General features: G+C 48.8%; 1 protein-coding gene across 1 annotated transcript in view; it reads right to left on the bottom strand.

The window, feature by feature from the left end:
- Positions 1–10,093, bottom strand: part of LOC137352901 (IgGFc-binding protein-like) — a 44,099-nt gene extending 34,006 nt beyond the window's left edge. The window contains exons 1-3 of the mRNA XM_068018746.1: positions 9,902–10,093; positions 4,365–5,556; positions 3,257–3,436 (exon numbers count right to left, since the gene is read on the bottom strand). Coding sequence (XP_067874847.1) covers positions 3,257–3,436; positions 4,365–5,556; positions 9,902–10,093 — 1,564 coding nt within the window. The remainder of the gene's footprint in view (positions 1–3,256; positions 3,437–4,364; positions 5,557–9,901) is intronic.
- Positions 10,094–17,888: the final 7,795 nt, after the last annotated feature.

Genomic DNA, 17,888 nt, shown 5'->3' with positions numbered 1-17,888 from the left:
GGGGCAAATCCCCAGGGCTGGATGGGTTGACCGTGGAGTTCCTCAGAGCGTTCTGGGACGTCCTGGGGGACGATTACGCGCGGGTCCTGGGGGAAAGCCTGGCGACCGGGGAGATGCCCCTCTCGTGGCGCAGGGCGGTCATCGTCCTGCTGCCGAAGAGGGGCGATCTCCGCCTGCTTAAAAACTGGCGTCCGGTTTCCCTCCTCAGCACGGATTATAAGATCTTTGCCCGGGCTATGTCTACCCGCCTGGGCTCCGTGCTGGCCCACATGATCCACCCCGACCAGTCCTACACGGTCCCGGGCCGGTCCATCCAGGACAACATCCACCTGGTCCGGGACCTGATCCATCTTTCCCAGAGGACTGGTCAGTCGGTCGCCTTTCTCTCCCTCGATCAGGAGAAGGCGTTCGACAGGGTGGATCACGATTATCTTTTCAGGACTCTGCGCGCTTTCGGACTTGGGCCGCATTTTGTGGCCCGAGTCCAACTTTTATACGCCGCCGCAGAGTGTCTAGTCAAAGTTAACGGGTCCTTGACGGCGCCCCTTCGATTTGGGAGAGGAGTGCGTCAGGGGTGCCCCATGTCCGGCCAATTGTATACCATCTGCGTGGAGCCCTTCCTGTGCCTGCTTCGCAGGAGGTTGACGGGATTGGCTCTGCGCGAGCCGGCCATGCGGGTCATCCTCTCGGCTTACGCCGACGACGTGCTCCTCGCAATCACACATCCCGTTGACTCGCGGAGGATGCGCGACTGCCAGCAGACCTTTTCTGCCGCGTCCTCCGCGAGGATCAATTGGGAGAAATGTTCCGGACTCCTGGTTGGTCAGTGGCGGGTGGGCTCCCTGCCGGAGGAGATGACACCTTTTGCGTGGAGCACCACGCACCTCCTCTATCTGGGAGTCCACCTTCGCCCCGCTGAGGAAGCCTGGCCGGGAAACTGGCAGGAGTTGGAGGCGAAAGTCACCGCTCAGTTGGGGCGCTGGACAGGACTGCTCCGAGTGCTTTCCTACAGGGGCCGAGCGTTGGTCATAAACCAACTGGTGGCCTCCATGTTGTGGTACCGGTTGGTCACTTTGGCCCCGCCCCCTGTATTTGCCGCCAAGATCCAGAAGAAACTCGTCGATTTCTTCTGGGGCAAGAGGAAACACTGGGTCTCTGCCGCGGTCCTGAGTCTCCCGATTGAGGAGGGCGGTCAGTCGCTGGTGTGCGTCCGCACCCAGGCTGCGACTCTCCACCTTCGGACCCTGCAGAGATACCTGTCCGTCGAGCGTCCTCCCAGATGGTGTGCGCTGGCGACGTATTTTTTCCGCCAGTGTCACTGCCTTCAAGACGACACGCAGCTCCCGGTGGAGTCCGTTAGCCGCGCCTCTCTGAGTGAGTTGCCTGTCTTTTACCGGGATCTATTCTGAGTCTGGAACATGGTCGCCTCCAGTCAGGGCGCTCCCCCGCCGGCGGAGAAGAGCGCCTCGGCTGTCCGGGCGGCCGACTCCGGGGACGGTCCGGCGGGCGGAGGAGTCGCCGAAACCCCCGGGACGCCCCTCACTGCGGGTGGCGAGGGGGCTCGTGAGTGCGGAGCGATCCTGGCCGAGCTGACACCCGCTCGGCCGGAACTGTTCATCGGACCCAGGCCCCGAAACCCTCCTCGGGAGCCGGTCCCACACAACCCGAGCCGCCTCTCGGAAATGCCCTCTGTGCCATTCCAATCGGCGCGGAGGGGTTTCCTGTACGGGCTGCTCCTGCACACTCTCCACTTCCTCGCCCTCGTCAGCTGGCGGTCCGCGTTGCCATCTGGCGGTGAGGGGAAACCGCGATGGAGGTCTCTCTACGCGGGAGTCTTCCCCCTTTACATCGGGGACTTGGGATGGAGGGTGCTGCACAGAGCAGTCCCGTGCAATAGACTTTTAAGTAGGTTCACGGACTCCCAGGCCGCCTGTACTTTCTGCGGACTGGACGAGTCCGTGTTCCATGTATATATGGAGTGTGCGAGGTTGCAGACCCTCTTTGAGTATCTGAAGGGGCTGCTCCTCAAATTCTGGCGCAATGGTTAGCACCGAAGCTTCACAGCTCCAGCCACCCGGGTTCAATTCTGGGTACTGCCTGTGTGGAGTTTGCAAGTTCTCCCTGTGTCTGCGTGGGTTTCCTCCCTCAGCCAAAAGACTTGCAGGTTGATAGGTGAATTGACCATTATAAATTGCCACTAATATAGGTAGGTGGTAGGGGAATTTAGGGACAGGTGAGGATGTGGTAGGAATATGGAATTAGTGTTGGATTAGTATAAATGGGTGGTTGATGGTCGGCACAGACTCGGTGGGCCGAAGGGCCTGTTTCAGTGCTGTATCTCTAAAACTAAAAAACAAAAACACCCATCGACACCCCTTCCTGCAATATCCCAAATCCCCCATCGACACCCCTTCCTGCAATATCCCAAATCCCCCATCGACACCCCTTCCTCCAATATCCCAAATCCCCCATCGACACCCCTTCCTCCAATATCCCAAATCCCCCATCGACACACCTTCCTCCAATATCCCAAATCCCCCATCGACACCCCTTCCTCCAATATCCCAAATCCCCCATCGACACCCCTTCCTCCAATATCCCAAATCCCCCATCGACACCCCTTCCTCCAATATCCCAAATCCCCCATCGACACCCCTTCCTCCAATATCCCAAATCCCCCATCGACACCCTTTCCTCCAATATCCCAAATCCCCCATCGACACCCTTTCCTCCAATATCCCAAATCCCCCATCGACACCCTTTCCATGATGTGGTGATTCAGAAGGACTGCAAGGAAAGTTGCATGTGTTCTGCGGTCGGGTTGGTTTGTGAAGAGATCACAACTGATGAAAAGTGTGGCATAAAGAATGGAGTCTTGGGATGTTATAACAAAGGTACGACGCTGTAAATGGCATCGTGTATGTCAGAGGGAGGCAGAGAGAGCAGGGAGCTGGGATTTACAGTCCAAGGCCAGGGGGCGTGGTGTAACTTACATTAACCACATTTCATATCCCAGTGCAGTTACTGCATAGGGGGGTGCCCTCCCTCACGGTAAACGCCTTGGGTTTGGGGCTTGTCTCAGTTAGAGGGGTGCATGTGCGACCCTGGCCCATGAATGAGAATGGAGCCTGATTTTAATTCTGCTCTGAGAGTGATCAGCAGCCAAACCGTCAGAAAATCGAGGGTTCGTGCTCCCACTCCAGACAGGGTCAGTACTGAGGAACACAGAGATCTTGGAGACTTGGACAATTCTGACCTCTCATGCATCCCCTGATTTTCATCGCTCCACCATTGGCAGCCATGCCTTCAGCTGCCTGGGCCCTCAGCTCTGGAATTCTCTCCCTAAACCTCTCCACCTCTCTCTCCTCCTCCTTTAAGACGCTGCTTAAAACTGACCTCTCGGACCGAGCTTTTAGTTGTCTGTCCCTAATATCTACTGTTAAGGCCCAGGGTCAAATTTTGTCCGATTTACACTCCTGTGAAGCACCTTGGGATGTTTTTAACCAGGTGAAAGTTGCTTTATAAATGCACGCTGTTTCCTTTGGCACAGTGGTTAGCAACGCAGCCTCACAGCTCCAGTGACCCGGGTTCAATTCTGGGTACTGCCTGTGTGGAGTTTGCAAGTTCTCCCTGTGTCTGCGTGGGTTTCCTCCGGGTGCTCCGGTTTCCTCCCACATGCCAAAGACTTGCTGGTTGATAGGTTAATTGGCCATTATAAATTGCCCCTTGTACAGGTAGGTGGTAGGGGATGTGGTTGGAATATGGGGTTAGTGTAGGATTAGTATAAATGGGTGGTTGATGGTCGGCACAGACTCGGTGGGCCGAAGGGCCTGTTTCAGTGCTGTATCTCTAACTAACTAACTTCAGCCCCATGCTCCTGATCTTTGGGCACCCGGTGCGGAGGGGCATGGGCCGGGAGGAGGATCTCCTTGTCGGTCTGCTCCTGGGCCTGGCCAAGGTGGCAATTCTTGGCAGGTCCAGGCTGCGGGCCGTCGGGGGGTCCGTCCTCCCCGATTGACTGCCCCTCTTCTGCGGTTACGTTCGCGCCCGGGTGTCCCTGGAGAAGGAGCATGCGGTGTCCGCTGGTACGCTTGAGGCCTTCCGCCACCGGTGGGCACCGCAGGGACTGGAGTGCATTGTCGACACCGAAAATGGCATTTTAATATGAGTTTTTGTTTATTTCTGTTTTTAATAAAGTTATTTTAAAACTATAAGTGTGTATATAAAGGGGGCCTGAGGAATAAAGGCCCCCTCGACCTGAAAAATATAAAAGGGGCCTGGGGTATAAAAAAAAAAAAATACAGAGTAAAGCTCCCTCGACACTGTCCCCATCAAACACTCCCAGGGCAGTGTTGCGTTCTTACCTACTGGCTCACTGGTGCCGCCTGCACTCCCCTGACTCCCATAAGCATTCATCCCTGCTATGCCGTATTTGTAGACTGCAAACTTCTCCCCGGATGTCCCATCGACTACATGTTTCTCCTGTCCTTTTCCCACTGTGAAATCAACCCAGGAGTACCCAGATTCGCCAATCGTCCGCCACGTGGCCCCAGCTGGTAGCTCGTGGCTGTCCAGGCGCAACTGGCCCTTGTCAGAGCTCTTGGCCACAATACTGATGTAGTTCTCAAAATTGCTGATGCCTCGGACTGTGTAGGAGCTGGCGAATTGGTTGTTGGGGATGACGGTCATTAGGAATGGGTCATATCTGATTGCTCTTCTCCTTGCATCTCCGGGTGAGTAGAACAGCACCAGGACCCCTTTTGAGGCAGTGATGGCGATGGGCTGGTTGAGGGATACCTTGTACATGGCGGTCTTGCCAGCCTGGAGGTTCATCACCTTGGCATCAGAGTTCACCCGGAGCTCAGTCGGCTGCGATGCCAGCACGTAAACCTGATCGAATTTTGTCTGCACCGAGGTGGGCGCCACGAGGAAGGAGGTGCCCCAACTATCGACTGGTGGCAGTTGCTCGTACACATGGTTGCATTTATAATTGCGCATGCTGCATGCGTGCCCGGACATGACAGCCAGGCGCTGACTCGCCACCACCCTGCTGCCCGTCAGATCGCGTAAGCTTTGGAACTGAGCACTCTCGTAAGGCTTTAGCGAGAGTTTGATTGTTGACCGTGGCCGGTAAATCCGTCCTTGAAACTGGGCCGTGTTGCTTAGGTAGACGCTGACTGTGTTTGGCTGGTCTGTGTTGGTGATGGCGAACTCCTTCGACAGGTACGAAGGCCCAGTGGGTGGAGTGAAGATATAGTACTCCTTGCCCAGGGAAGACACTGGGTAAATCACCGAGGCATCCACTGTCCTGTACTTGATATTGAACGAAGAGACCGAGATTCCCTTGTTTGACGTCACGATCACCGTTTTATAGGAACGGGCGCTGCCACCAATCTCACTTGAGCTGGGGGCCACGACTGAAGCCATCTCGTCCTTTCCCAGCAGCAGCACCTTTTTGAAGTTATTTCCGTTCATAGTGACTGTGACCGACGTCGATGCCTCGTACGAGTTGATGACCAACTCCAACTTGGGCGTCCCATAGGAGGTCCGATAGTTCTGCATAAAAGTGGTGACAAATTCTTTTCCCACATGTCCTGCACTGCATGTCGCTGTGGAGACAGAGAGAGAGAGAGAGAGACAGAGAAGCAGGGTGGGTAAGCAAATCCCACTGAATAGGAAACAAAAATCCCAGAAACACTAAACCCTTTACAAAACACTGGTTAGGCCCCAGCTGCAGTATTGACTTAGAAAGGTACAGCACAGAAGGAGGCCATTTGGCCCATCGTGTCTGTGCTGGCTCTCCATGGAGCTATCCAGTCAGTCCCACACCCCGTAGCCCCATAAGTTTATTTCCTTCAAGTGCCTATCCAATTTTCTTTTGAAGTCATTGATCGTCTCCACTTCCACTTCCCTTGTGGGCAGCGAGTTCCAGGTCATTACCACCCGCGGTGTAATAAAGTGCTTCCTCATATTCACTCTGCATCTCTTGCCCAAACTTTCAATCTGTGTCCCCTAGTCCTTGTACCATCAGTTCATGGGAACAGTTTTTCCTTGTCTAACTGATCTAAGCCTGTCATAATCTTGTACATTTCTATTAAATCTCCCCTCAATCTCCATTGCTCCAAGGAGAACAAACCCAGCTTTTCCAACCTAACCTTGTAGCTAAAATCCCTCATCCCTGGAACCATTCTGGTAAATCTCCTCTGCACCCTCTCAAGGGCTCTCACATCCTTTCTGAAATGTGTTGACCAGAACGGGACACAATACTCCAGTTGTGGCCTAACCAGAGCTTTATAAAGATTCAGCATAACTTTCCTGCATTTGTATTCAATGCCTCTATTTATGTCGCCCAAGATCCCATATGCTTCACTAACCACTCTCTCAATATGTCCTGCCACCTTCAAAGATTGATGCACACGCACCCCCAGGTCCCTCTGTTCCTGCACACTCTTTAGAATGGTGCCATTAAGTATATATTGCCACTCCCTATTCCTTCTGCCAAAATGCATCACCCCATACTTGTCAGTATTAAATTCCATCTGCCACCTCTCTGCCCATCCTGCGAACCTATCTGTGTCCTGTTGCAGGTGCTTCATATCATCCTCACTGTCTGCCACACCTTCAAGTTTGTCACTGACAAATTTTGAGATTCTACTCTGTATTCCAAGATCCATTAATATATCGCAAAAAGCAGTGGTCCCAGCACTGACCCTTGGGGAACACCACTGTCTACCATCCTCCAGTCTGAAAAACAACCAGTTATTATGATTCACTGTTTTCTGTCCTTGAGCCAATTTTGTATCCAATTGGACACTGACCCTCCTATTCCTGGAGCCTCAAATTTGATAATGTCCCACATAAAAGGCAAGTTATCAAATGCTTTCTTACAATCCAAATAAATATACTAACTTACAAATTAGGAGCTTGGGTAGGCCACTCGGCCCTTCGAACCTGCTCTGCCATTCAATAAGATCATGGCTGATCTGATTATAACCTCAACTCCACATTCCCACCTACCCCCAATAACCTTTCACCCCCGTTTTAACAAAAATCTATCTACCTCTGCCTTAAAAATATTCATAGTCTCTGCTTCCACTGCCTTTTGAGGAAGAGAATTCCAAAGACTCACGACCCTCTGAGAGAAAAGATTTCTCCTCATCTCTGTCTTAAATGGGCGACCCCTTATTTTTAAACAGTGACCCCTAGTTCTCGATTCTCCCACGAGGGGAAACATCCTTTCCACATCCACCCTGTCAAGACCCCTCAGGATCTTCTATAAGTAACATTTGTGCCACACAAGTGCCAGGCAATGACCATCTCCAACAAGAGAGAATCCAACCATCTCCCCTTGACATTCAATGGCATTACCATCGCTGAATCCCCCACTATCAACATCCTAGGGGCTACCATTGACCAGAAACTGAACTGGAGTAGCCATATAAATACCGTGGCTACAAGAGCAGGTCAGAGGCTGCGAATCCTGTGGTGAGTAACTCACCTCCTGACTCCCCAAAGTCTATCCACCGTCTACAAGGCACAAGTCAGGAGTGTGATGGAACACTCTCCACTTGCCTGGATGGGTGCAGCTCCAACAACACTCAAGAAGCTCGACACCATCCAGGACAAAGCAGCCTGCTTGATTGGCAGCCCATCCACAAACATTCACTCCCTCCACCAATGACACACAGTGGCAGCAGTGTGCACCATCTACAAGATACACTGCAGTAATGTACCAAGACTCCTTAGACAGCACCTTCCAAACCCGCGGCCTCTACCACCTAGAAGGACAAGGGCAGCAGATGCATGGGAACACCACCACCTGCAAGTTCCCCTCCAAGCCACATACCATCCTTACTTGGAAATATATCGCTGTTCCTTCACTGTCGCTGGGTCAAAATCCTGGAACTCCCTTCCTAACAGCACTGTGGGTGTACCTACCCCACATGGACTGCAGTGGTTCAAGAAGGCAGTTCACCACCACCTTCTCAAGGGCAATTAGGGATGGGCAATAAAAGTCAGTGATGCCTATATCCCACAAATGAATAAAAAAATTTCAATCAAGTCACCTCTTACTCACTAAATTCCAGCGGATACAAGCCTAGCCTGTCTAACCTTTCCTCTTAAGACAACCTGCCCATTCCAGGTATTAGTCTAGTAAACCTTCTCTGAACGTCTTCCAACGCATTTACATCCTTCCTTAAACAAGGAGACCAGTACTGTACACAGTACTCCAGATGTGGTCTCACCAATGCCCTATATAACTGAAGCATAACCTCCCTACTTTTATATTCAATTCCCCCTCGCGATAAACGATAACATTCTATTAGCTTTCCGAATTACGTGCTGTACCTGCATACTAACCTTTTGTGATTCATGCACTCGGACACCCAGATCCCTCTGCATCTCAGAGCTCTGCAATCTCTCACCATTTAGATAATATGCTGCTTTTTTATTCTTTCTGCCAAAATGGACAATTTCACACTTTCCCACATTATACTCCATTTGCCAGATATTTGCCCACTCACCTAACCTATCTATATTCCTTTGTAACCTCCTTATGTCCTCTTCACAACTTACTTTCCGACCTATCTTTGTGTCATCAGCAAATTTAGCAACCATACCTTCGGTGCCTTCATCCAAGTCATTTATATAAATTGTAAATAGTTGAGGTCCCAGCACTGATCCCTGTGGCACACCACTCGTTACATCTTGCCAGCCAGAAAATGGTCCATTTATGCCTACTCTCAACATCCACTGCATTCCCTTCAACAACCTTCTCTGTTACTTCATCAAAAACTTCAATTAGATTCGTCAAGCATAATCTGCCTTTTACAAATCCGTGTTGGCTTTCCTTTATTAACTCAAACCTCTCCAAGAGTCTGTTGATTTTTTCCCTGATTATTGTTTGTAAAACCTTACCCATCACTGATGTTAAACTAACTGGCCTGTAGTTGCTGGGACTGTCCTTACACCCTTTCTTGAATAAGACTGTCAGATTTGCCACTCTCCAATCCTCTGGCACCTCCCCTGTATCTAGGGAAGATTGGAAGATTATGGCAAGCACTTCCGTTATCTCTATCCCCAATTCCTTTAGCAACCTGGGATCCAAGCCATCGGGACCAGGTGGCTTATCTACTCTAAGCTCAGCCAGCCTTTCCAGTACCTCCTTCATATCAATTTTCACCCCATCCATTGCCTCCACTCTCTCTGCTTCTGCCAATATTTTGTCGGATTCCTCTTCCTTCGTGAACTCTGATACAAAGTACTCATTAAGTATTCTAGCCTTGCCCTATATTACCCTCTTTGTCCCGAATATGTCCCACTCCACCTCTTACTACTTGCTTACTACTTACATGCGGAAGAAGTTCTTTGGGTTCCCTTTTATGTTGACTGCCATTCTATTCTCATATTCTCTCTTTGCCAGTCTTATTTTCCCCTTCATTTCCCCTCTCAACTTATTGTATATGGCCTGGATCTTGCTTGAAGAATTCACTTAACATGCATCACACACCTTTTTTTTTTGTTTCATCATAATCTCTATCTCCCTCAGCATCCATGAATACCTGTTATTGGTTTCCTTACCTTTCACCCTTGTTGGAATGTACATAGTCTGCACCTGAAACATCCCCTCCTTAAAGATAACCCATTGTTCTGTTATCCAGTTCCATTTGAAAGCCTTGATTGAACCTGCCTCCACCACACTCTCAGGCAGTGCATTCCAGATCCTAACCACTCACTGCGTGAAAAGGTTTTCCTCATGTCGTCATTGGTTCTTTTGCCAATCACTTTAAATCAGTGTCCTCTGGCTCTCGACCCTTCCACCAATGGGAACAGTTTCTCTCTATCTACTCTGTCCAGAGCCCTCATGATTTTGAACACCTCTATCAAATCTTCTCTCAACCCTCTCCTCCATGAAGAACAGACCCAGCTTCTCCAGTCTATCCACATAACTGAAGTCCCTCATCCCTGGAACCATTCTCTTGAATCTTTCTTGCATCCTCTCTAACGCCTTCACATCCTTCCTAAAGTTTGGCGCCCAGTATTGAAGATAATACTCTGGTTGAGGCTGAATCAGTGTTTTATAAAGGTTCATCATAACTTCCTTGCTTTTGTACTCAATGCTCCTATTTATAAAGCTCAGGATCCTGTGTGTGTTATTAACCACTTTCTCAACATGTCCTGCCACCTTCAGTGATTTGTGCACATACACCCCCAGGTCCCTCTCCTCCTGCACCCCCTTTAGAATTGTACCCTTTATTTTATATTGCCTCTCCTTGTTCTTCCTACCAAAATGTATCACTTCACACCTCTCTGCATTAAATTTCATCTGCCCCCTGTCCGTCCATTCCACCAGCCTGTCTATGTCCTCTTGTAGTCTATCACTATCCTCCTCACAGTTCACAATACTTCCAAGTTTTGTGTCATCTGCAAATTCTGAAATTGTGTCCTGCACACCCTAGTCATTAATATAGATCAAGAAAAGCAGTGATTGTAAAGCTGACCCTGGGGAACCCCACTATATACCTTCCTCCAGTCTGAAACATAACTGTTTACCACTACTCTCTGTTTCCTGTCACTTAGCCAACTTCGCATCCATGCTGCCACTGTCTACTGTCTCTTTTATTTGATGGGCTGTAACTTTGTTGACCAATCTGTTGTGTGGCACTTTATCAAATGCCTTTTGGAAGTCTATGCGACATGACATCAACCGCATTACCCCCTGTTACGAAAGTGACTCTGTTTTGTTATATTTTTTGAGGCTTCATTTTTTAAGGATTGAAGAAATATTAAAGTAGTATGGGCGTGGAACGCCCTGCCTGCAACAGTAGTGGTCTCGCCAACTTTAAGGGCATTTAAGTGGTCATTGGATAGACATATGGATGAAAATGGAATAGTGTAGGTCAGATGGTTTCACAGGTCGGCGCAACATCGAGGGCCGAAGGGCCTGTACTTCGCTGTAATGTTCTATGTTCTGTGTTCTAAACTTTGGGGTTTTCAAAAGTGGGTCATGAAGGTGGCTCAACTTTGAAAAACAGTCCCTGGAAATGTTTTTTAAAAGGGTCACTGAGAAATCTTGTGAGGAAAACAAGCCTTTCCGGGAAACCACCTGACTTCCAACTCAATAAACAACAGAGAACTTTGGACATAATAAAAGCAAAATACTGCAGATGCTGGAAATATGAAATAAAAACAAGAAATGCTGGAAATACTCAGCAGGTCTGGCAGCATCTGTGGAGAGAGAAGCAGAGTTAACGTTTCAGGTCAGTGACCCTTCATCAGAACTGGCAGATATTAGAAATGTCAAAGGTTTTAAGTAAGTAAAGTGGTGGTTGGGGGGCGGGGGAAGAGATAACCAAAGAGAAGGTGTTGGTAGGACAAGGTCACAGAGAATGACTGACCAGAAGGTCATGGAGCAAAGGTAAACGGTACATTGATGGTGTGGTGAAAGACAAAGCATTACTGCAGAGAGGGTATTAATTGACAGAAGATTGAACAGCCTGGCCCCAAGCACAAACATGAAAAAACAGTGGGTAGGCACAGTAGAACCAAACTTTGGAGAGAACTTTGGACACTTGGAGAAGTTCTTTACAAAGAAGTGACAGGTCAAAAGGCTAACCTCCTGTTGTTGGTTTCATTTTTGAATTATTTGAAGTTGGGGTTGAACTGTATAAAAAGGGAGAGAACTTCCAAGGAGAGAAGAGAATTCCCAAGGAAGGAGAGAAGAGCACAACCCAGCTCAACTTTCCAGCACCTAGAGTCATAGAGTTATACAGCACAGAAACAGGCCCTTTGGCCCCACGAGTCAGCACCGACCATCAGGCATCCATCCAATCTAATCCCATTTTCACGCACTTGGCCCGTAGCCTTGTATGCTATGGCATTTCGAGTGCTCATCTGAATACTTCTTAAATGTTGTGAGGGTTCCTGCCTCTGCCACCTCTTCAGGCAGTGCGTTCCAGATTGTAACCGCCCTCTGGATGAATTTTTTTCCCCTCAAATCCCCTTTAAACCTCCTGCTTCTTACCTTAAACCTATGCCCCCTGGTGATCGACCCCTCTGCTAAGGGAAAAAGTTTCTTCCTATCTATCCTATCAATGCCCCTCATCATTTTGTACACCTCAATCAGGTCCGCCCTCAGCCTTCTCTGCTCTAAGGAAAACAACCCTAGCTTATTCAGTCTCTCTTCATAGCTGAAATGCTCCAGCCCAGGCAACATCCTGGTGAATCTCCTCTGCACCCTCTCCAGTGCAATCACATCCTTCCTATAGTGTGGTGACCAGAACTGTACACAGTATTCCAGCTGTGGCCTAACTAGCGTTTTATACAGCTCCATCATAACCTCCCTGCTCTTATATTCTATACCTTGGCTAATAAAGGCAAGTATCCCATATGCCTTTCTAACCATCTTATCTACCTGTGTTGCTGCCTTCAGTAATCAATGGACAAGTACACCAAGGTCCCTCTGACCTTCTCTACATCCTAGGGTCCTACCATCCATTGTATATTCCCTTGCCTTGTTAGTCCTCCCAAAATGCATCACCTCACACTTCTCAGGATTAAATTCCATTTGCCACTGCTCTGCCCATCTTACCAGCCCATCTATATCGTCCTGTAATCTGAGGCTTTCCTCCTCACTATTTACGACACCACCAATTTTCGTGCCATCTGCGAACTTACTGATCATACCTCCTACATTCACGCCTAAATCATCAATGTACACTACAAACAGCAAGGGCCCCAGCACCGATCCCTGTGGTACACCACTGGTCACAGGCTTCCACTTGCAAAAACAACCCTCGACCATCACCCTCTGCCTCCTGCCACTAAGCCAATTTTGGGGATCCAATTTGCCAAATTGTCCTGGATCCAATGGGCTCTTACCTTCTTAACCAATCTCCCATGCGGGACCTTATCAAAAGCCTTACTGAAGTCCATGTATACTACATCAACTGCTTTACTCTCATCTACACATCTAGTCACCTCCTCGAAATATTCAATCAAGTTAGTTAGACACGATCTCCCCCTGACAAAGCCGTGCTGACTATCCCTGATTAATCCCTGCCTCTCCAAGTGGAGATTAATCCTGGTTCTCAGAATTTTTTCCAATAATTTCCCAACCACTGATGTTAGATTCACCGGCCTGTAATTACCGAGTTTATCCCTGCTACCCTTCTTGAATAATGGTACCAGATTCGCAGTCCTCCAGTCCTCTGGTACCTCTCCTGTGGCCAGAGAGGAGTTGAAAATTTGTGTCAGAGCCCCTGCAATTTCCTCCCTTGCCTCACATGACAGCCTGGGATACATCTCATCTGGGCCTGGGGATTTATCCACTTTTAAGCCTGCTAAAACAGCAAATGCTTTCTCCCTTTCAATGCTAATTTGTTCAAGTATATCACAATCCCCCTCCCTGATCTATACACCGACATCGTCCTTCTCCATAGTGAACACAGATGAAAAGTAATAATTTAAAACCTCACCTATGTCCTCCGACTCCACACACACATTGCCACTTTGGTCCCTAATGGGCCCTACTCTTTCCCTGGTTATCATCTTGCCCTTAATATACTTATAAAATGCCTTAGGATTTTCCTTTATCTTGCCCACCAGTGCCTTTTCATGCCCCCTCTTTGCTCTCCTCATTACTTTTTTCAGTAAAAACAAGAAATGCTGGAAATACTCAGCAGGTCTGGCAGCATCTGTGGAGAAAGAAGCAGAGTTAACATTTCAGATCCGTGATCCTTTGTCAGAACTAGCAAATATTAGAAATGTAAAAGGTTATAAGCAAGTAAAGCGGGGCTGGGGCAAGAGGTAACAAAGGAGAAGGTGTAGATAGGACAAGGTCACAGAATAGCTGACCAGAAGGTCATGGAACAAAGGCAAACAATATGTTAATGGTGTGTTGAAAGACAAAGCATTAGTACAGATAGGGTGTTAACGGACTGAAAATTGAACAGCAGCAAGTCCAAACATTAAATAAAAAACAATGGGTAAGCAAACTGAACAAACTAAGATGAAATAAAATAAAATAACCACAAAAAATATGAAAAAAAATATTTAAAAAAGGTAAAAGAGAAAAATAACTAAAAATGAAAGTCATGCTCTGAAGTTATTGAACTCAATGTTCAGTCTGGCAGGCTGTAGTGTGCCTAATCGGTAGATGAGATGCTGTTCCTCGAGCTTGCGTTGATGTTCACTGGAACACTGCAGCAATCCCAGGACAGAGATGTGAGCAGGAGAGCAGGGGGGGAGTGTTGAAATGGCCAGCAACCGGAAGCTCAGGGTCCTGCTTGCGGACTGAGCGGAGATGTTCTGCAAAGCGGTCACCCAGTCTGCGCTTGGTCTCCCCAATGTAAGGGAGACCACACTGTGAGCAGCGAATACAGTAGACTACATTGAAAGAAGTACAAGTAAATCGCTGCTTCACCTGAAAGGAGTGTTTGGGGCCTGGGATAGTGAGGAGAGAGGAGGTAAATGGGCAGGTATTACACCTCCTGCGATTGCAGGGGAAGGTGCCATGGGAAGGAGACGAGGTGGTGGGGGTAATGGAGGAGTGGACCAGGGTGTCACGGAGGGAACGATCCCTTCGGAATGCTGACAGGGGAAGGGAGGGGAAGATGCGACTGGTAGTGGCATCACGCTGGAGGTGGCGGAAATGGCCGAGGATGATCCTTTGGATATGGAGGCTGATGGGGTGGAAAGTGAGGACAAGGGGAACCCTGTCACGGTTCTGGGAGGGAGGGGAAGGGGTGAGTGTAGAGGTGCGGGAAATAATTCGGACATAGTTGAGGGCCCTGTCTACCACAGTGGGGGGGAATCCTTGGTTGAGGAAAAGGAGGTCATATCAGAAGCACCGTCATGGAAGGTAGCATCATCAGAGCAGATGCGTCGGAGACGGAGAAACTGGGAGAATGGAATGGAGTCCTTACAGGAGGCAGGGTGTGAAGAAGTGTAGTCGAGGTAGCTGTGGGAGTCGGTGGGCTTATAATGGATATTAGTAGACAACCTATCCCCAGAGATGGAGAAAGAGAAGTCGAGGAAGGGAAGGGAAGTGTCAGAGATGGACCATGTAAAGGTGAGAGAAGGTGGAAATTAGAAGCAAAGTTGATAAAGTTTTCCAGTTCGGGGCGGGAGCAGGAAACGGCACCGATGCAGTCATCAATGTACCGGAAAAAGAATTGGGGGAGGGGGCCTGAGTAGGACTGGTACAAAGAATGTTCGGCATATCCCACAAAAAGACAGGCATAACTAGGACCCATGCGGGTACCCATAGCGACACCTTTTACTTGAAGGAAGTGCATGGAGTTGAAGGAGAAGTTGTTCAATGTGAGAACAAGTTCAGCCAGGCGGAGGAGGGTGGTGGTGGATGGGGACTGGTTGGGCCTCTGTTCAAGGAAGAAGCGGAGAGCCCTCAAACCATCCTGGTGGGGAATGGAGGTGTAGAGAGATTGGATGTCCATAGTGAAGAGGAGGCGGTTGGGACCAGGAAACTGGAAATTGTCAAAATGACATCGGGCGTCAAAAGAGGCATGGATGTAGGTGGGAAGAGACTGGACCAGCGGAGAAAAGATAGAGTCAAGATAGGAAGAAATAAGTTCAGAGGTAGAAGCAGGCTGTCCGGGGTTGTGGGACTATGAGGTTGGAAGCTGAAGAGGGAAGATCTCCAGAGGAGATGAGGTCAGTGACAGTCCTGTGGACAGTAGCTTGATGTTCGGTGGTGGGGTCATGGTCCAGAGGGAGGTAGGAAGAAGTGTCTGAGAGTTGGCTGTCTACTCATATTCATTATAAACCCATCGACTCCCACAGCTACCTCGACTACACTTCTTCACACCCTACCTCCTGGAAGGACTCCATTCCATTCTCCCAGTTACTCCATCTCTGACGCAATCTGCTCTGATGATGCTACCTTCCATGACGGCGCTTCTGATATATCTTCCTTTTTCCTCAACCGAGGATTTCCGCCCCCCCCCCCCACTGTCGTTGACAGGGCCCTCAACCGTGTCCGACCCATCCCCGCACCTCTACACTCACCCCTTCCCCTCCCTCCCAGAATCGCAACAGGGTTCCCCTTGTTCTCACTTTCCACCCCATCAGCCTCCATATCCAAAGGATCATCCTCGGCCATTTCCGCCACCTCCAGCGTGATGCCACTATCAAATGCATCTTCCCCTCCCTTCCCCTGTCAGCATTCCGAAGGGATCGTTCCCTCCGCGACACCCTTGTCCACTCCTCCATTACCCCCACCACCTCATCCCCTGCCCATGGCACCTTCCCCTGCAATCGCAGAAGGTGTAATACCTGCCCATTTACCTCCTCTCTCCTCACTATCCCAGGCCCCAAACACTCCTTTCAGGTGAAGCAGCGATTTACTTGTACTTCTTTCAATATAGTATACTGTATTCACTGCTCACAGTGTGGTCTCCTCTACATTGGGGAGACCAAGCGCAGACTGGGTGACCGCTTTGCGGAATACCTCCGCTCAGTCCACAAGCAGGACCCTGAGCTTCCGGTTGCTGGCCATTTCAACACTCCCCCCTGCTCTCATGTTCACATCTCTGTCCTGGGATTGCTGCAGTGTTCCCGTGAACATCAACGCAAGCTCGAGGAACAGCATCTCATCTACCGATTAGGCACACTACAGCCTGCCAGATTGAACATTGAGTTCAATCATTTCAGAGCATGACAGCCCCCCATTTTACTTTTTAGTTATTTTTTCTTTTTCCTTTTTTTAATATATTTTTTTTTAATGTATTTATTTTATTTCATCTTAGTTTGTTCAATTTGCTTACCCACTGTTTTTTTTCATGTTTGGACTTGCTGCTGTTCAATTTTCAGTCCGTTAACACCCTATCTGTACTATTGCTTTGTCTTTCAACACACCATTAACATATTGTTTGCCTTTGTTCCATGACCTTTTGGTCAGCTATGTGGCCTTGTCCAATCTACACCTTCTCCTTTGTTATCTCTTGCCCCACCCCCACTTCACTTGCTTATAACCTTTGACATTTCTAATATTTGTCAGTTCCGATGAAGGGTCACTGACCCGAAACGTTAACTCTGCTTCTCTTTCCACAGATGCTGCCAGACCTGCTGAGTGGTTCCAGCATTTCTTGTTTTTATTTCAGATTTCCAGCATCCGCAGTATTTTGCTTTTACTTTTTTAAGTACCCCCCTACACTTTCTATACTCCTCTGGTGCCTCCGCTGTTTTCAGCGCTCGGAATCTGCCAGAAGCCTCCTTTTTTTTCCTTATCCAATCCTCTATATCCCTTGACATCGAGGGTTCCCTGGACTTGTTGGTCCTACCCTTCACCTTTACGGGAACATGTTGGCCCTGAACTCTCACTATTTCCTCTTTGAATGACTCCCACTGGTCTGATGTAGACTTTCCTACAAGTAGCTGCTCCCAGCCCACTTTGGCCAGATCCTGTTTTATCATCTTAAAATCGGCCTTCCCCCAATTCAGTACCTTTATTTCCTGTCCATCTTTGTCCTTTTCCATAACTACCTTAAATCTTACAGAGTTATGGTCACTATCCCCGAAATGTTCCCCCACTGACACTTCTACCACTTATCCGGCTTCATTCTCTAGGATTAGGTCCAGTACTGCCCCTTCTCTTGTCGGACTATCTACGTACTGGCTCAAAAAGCTCGCCTGTATGCATTTTAAGAATTCCTCCTCTTTTAAGCCTTTTCCACTAAGACTATCCCAGTTGACAGTGGAGAAGTTGAAATCCCCTACTATTATTACCCTATTATTTTTACACCTCTCTGAAATTTGCCTGCATATCTGTTCCTCTATCTCTCCCTGACTGTTTGGAGGTCTGTAGTACACTCCCAGCAAAGTGATTGCCCCCTTTTTGTTTTTAAGTTCTACCCATATGGCCTCAT

The sequence above is a fragment of the Heterodontus francisci genome, chromosome 39, assembly GCF_036365525.1.
Source record: "Heterodontus francisci isolate sHetFra1 chromosome 39, sHetFra1.hap1, whole genome shotgun sequence".
In the NCBI taxonomy this organism is placed as follows: Eukaryota; Metazoa; Chordata; class Chondrichthyes; order Heterodontiformes; family Heterodontidae; genus Heterodontus; species Heterodontus francisci.
This window is presented reverse-complemented; position numbering and strand designations above follow the sequence as displayed.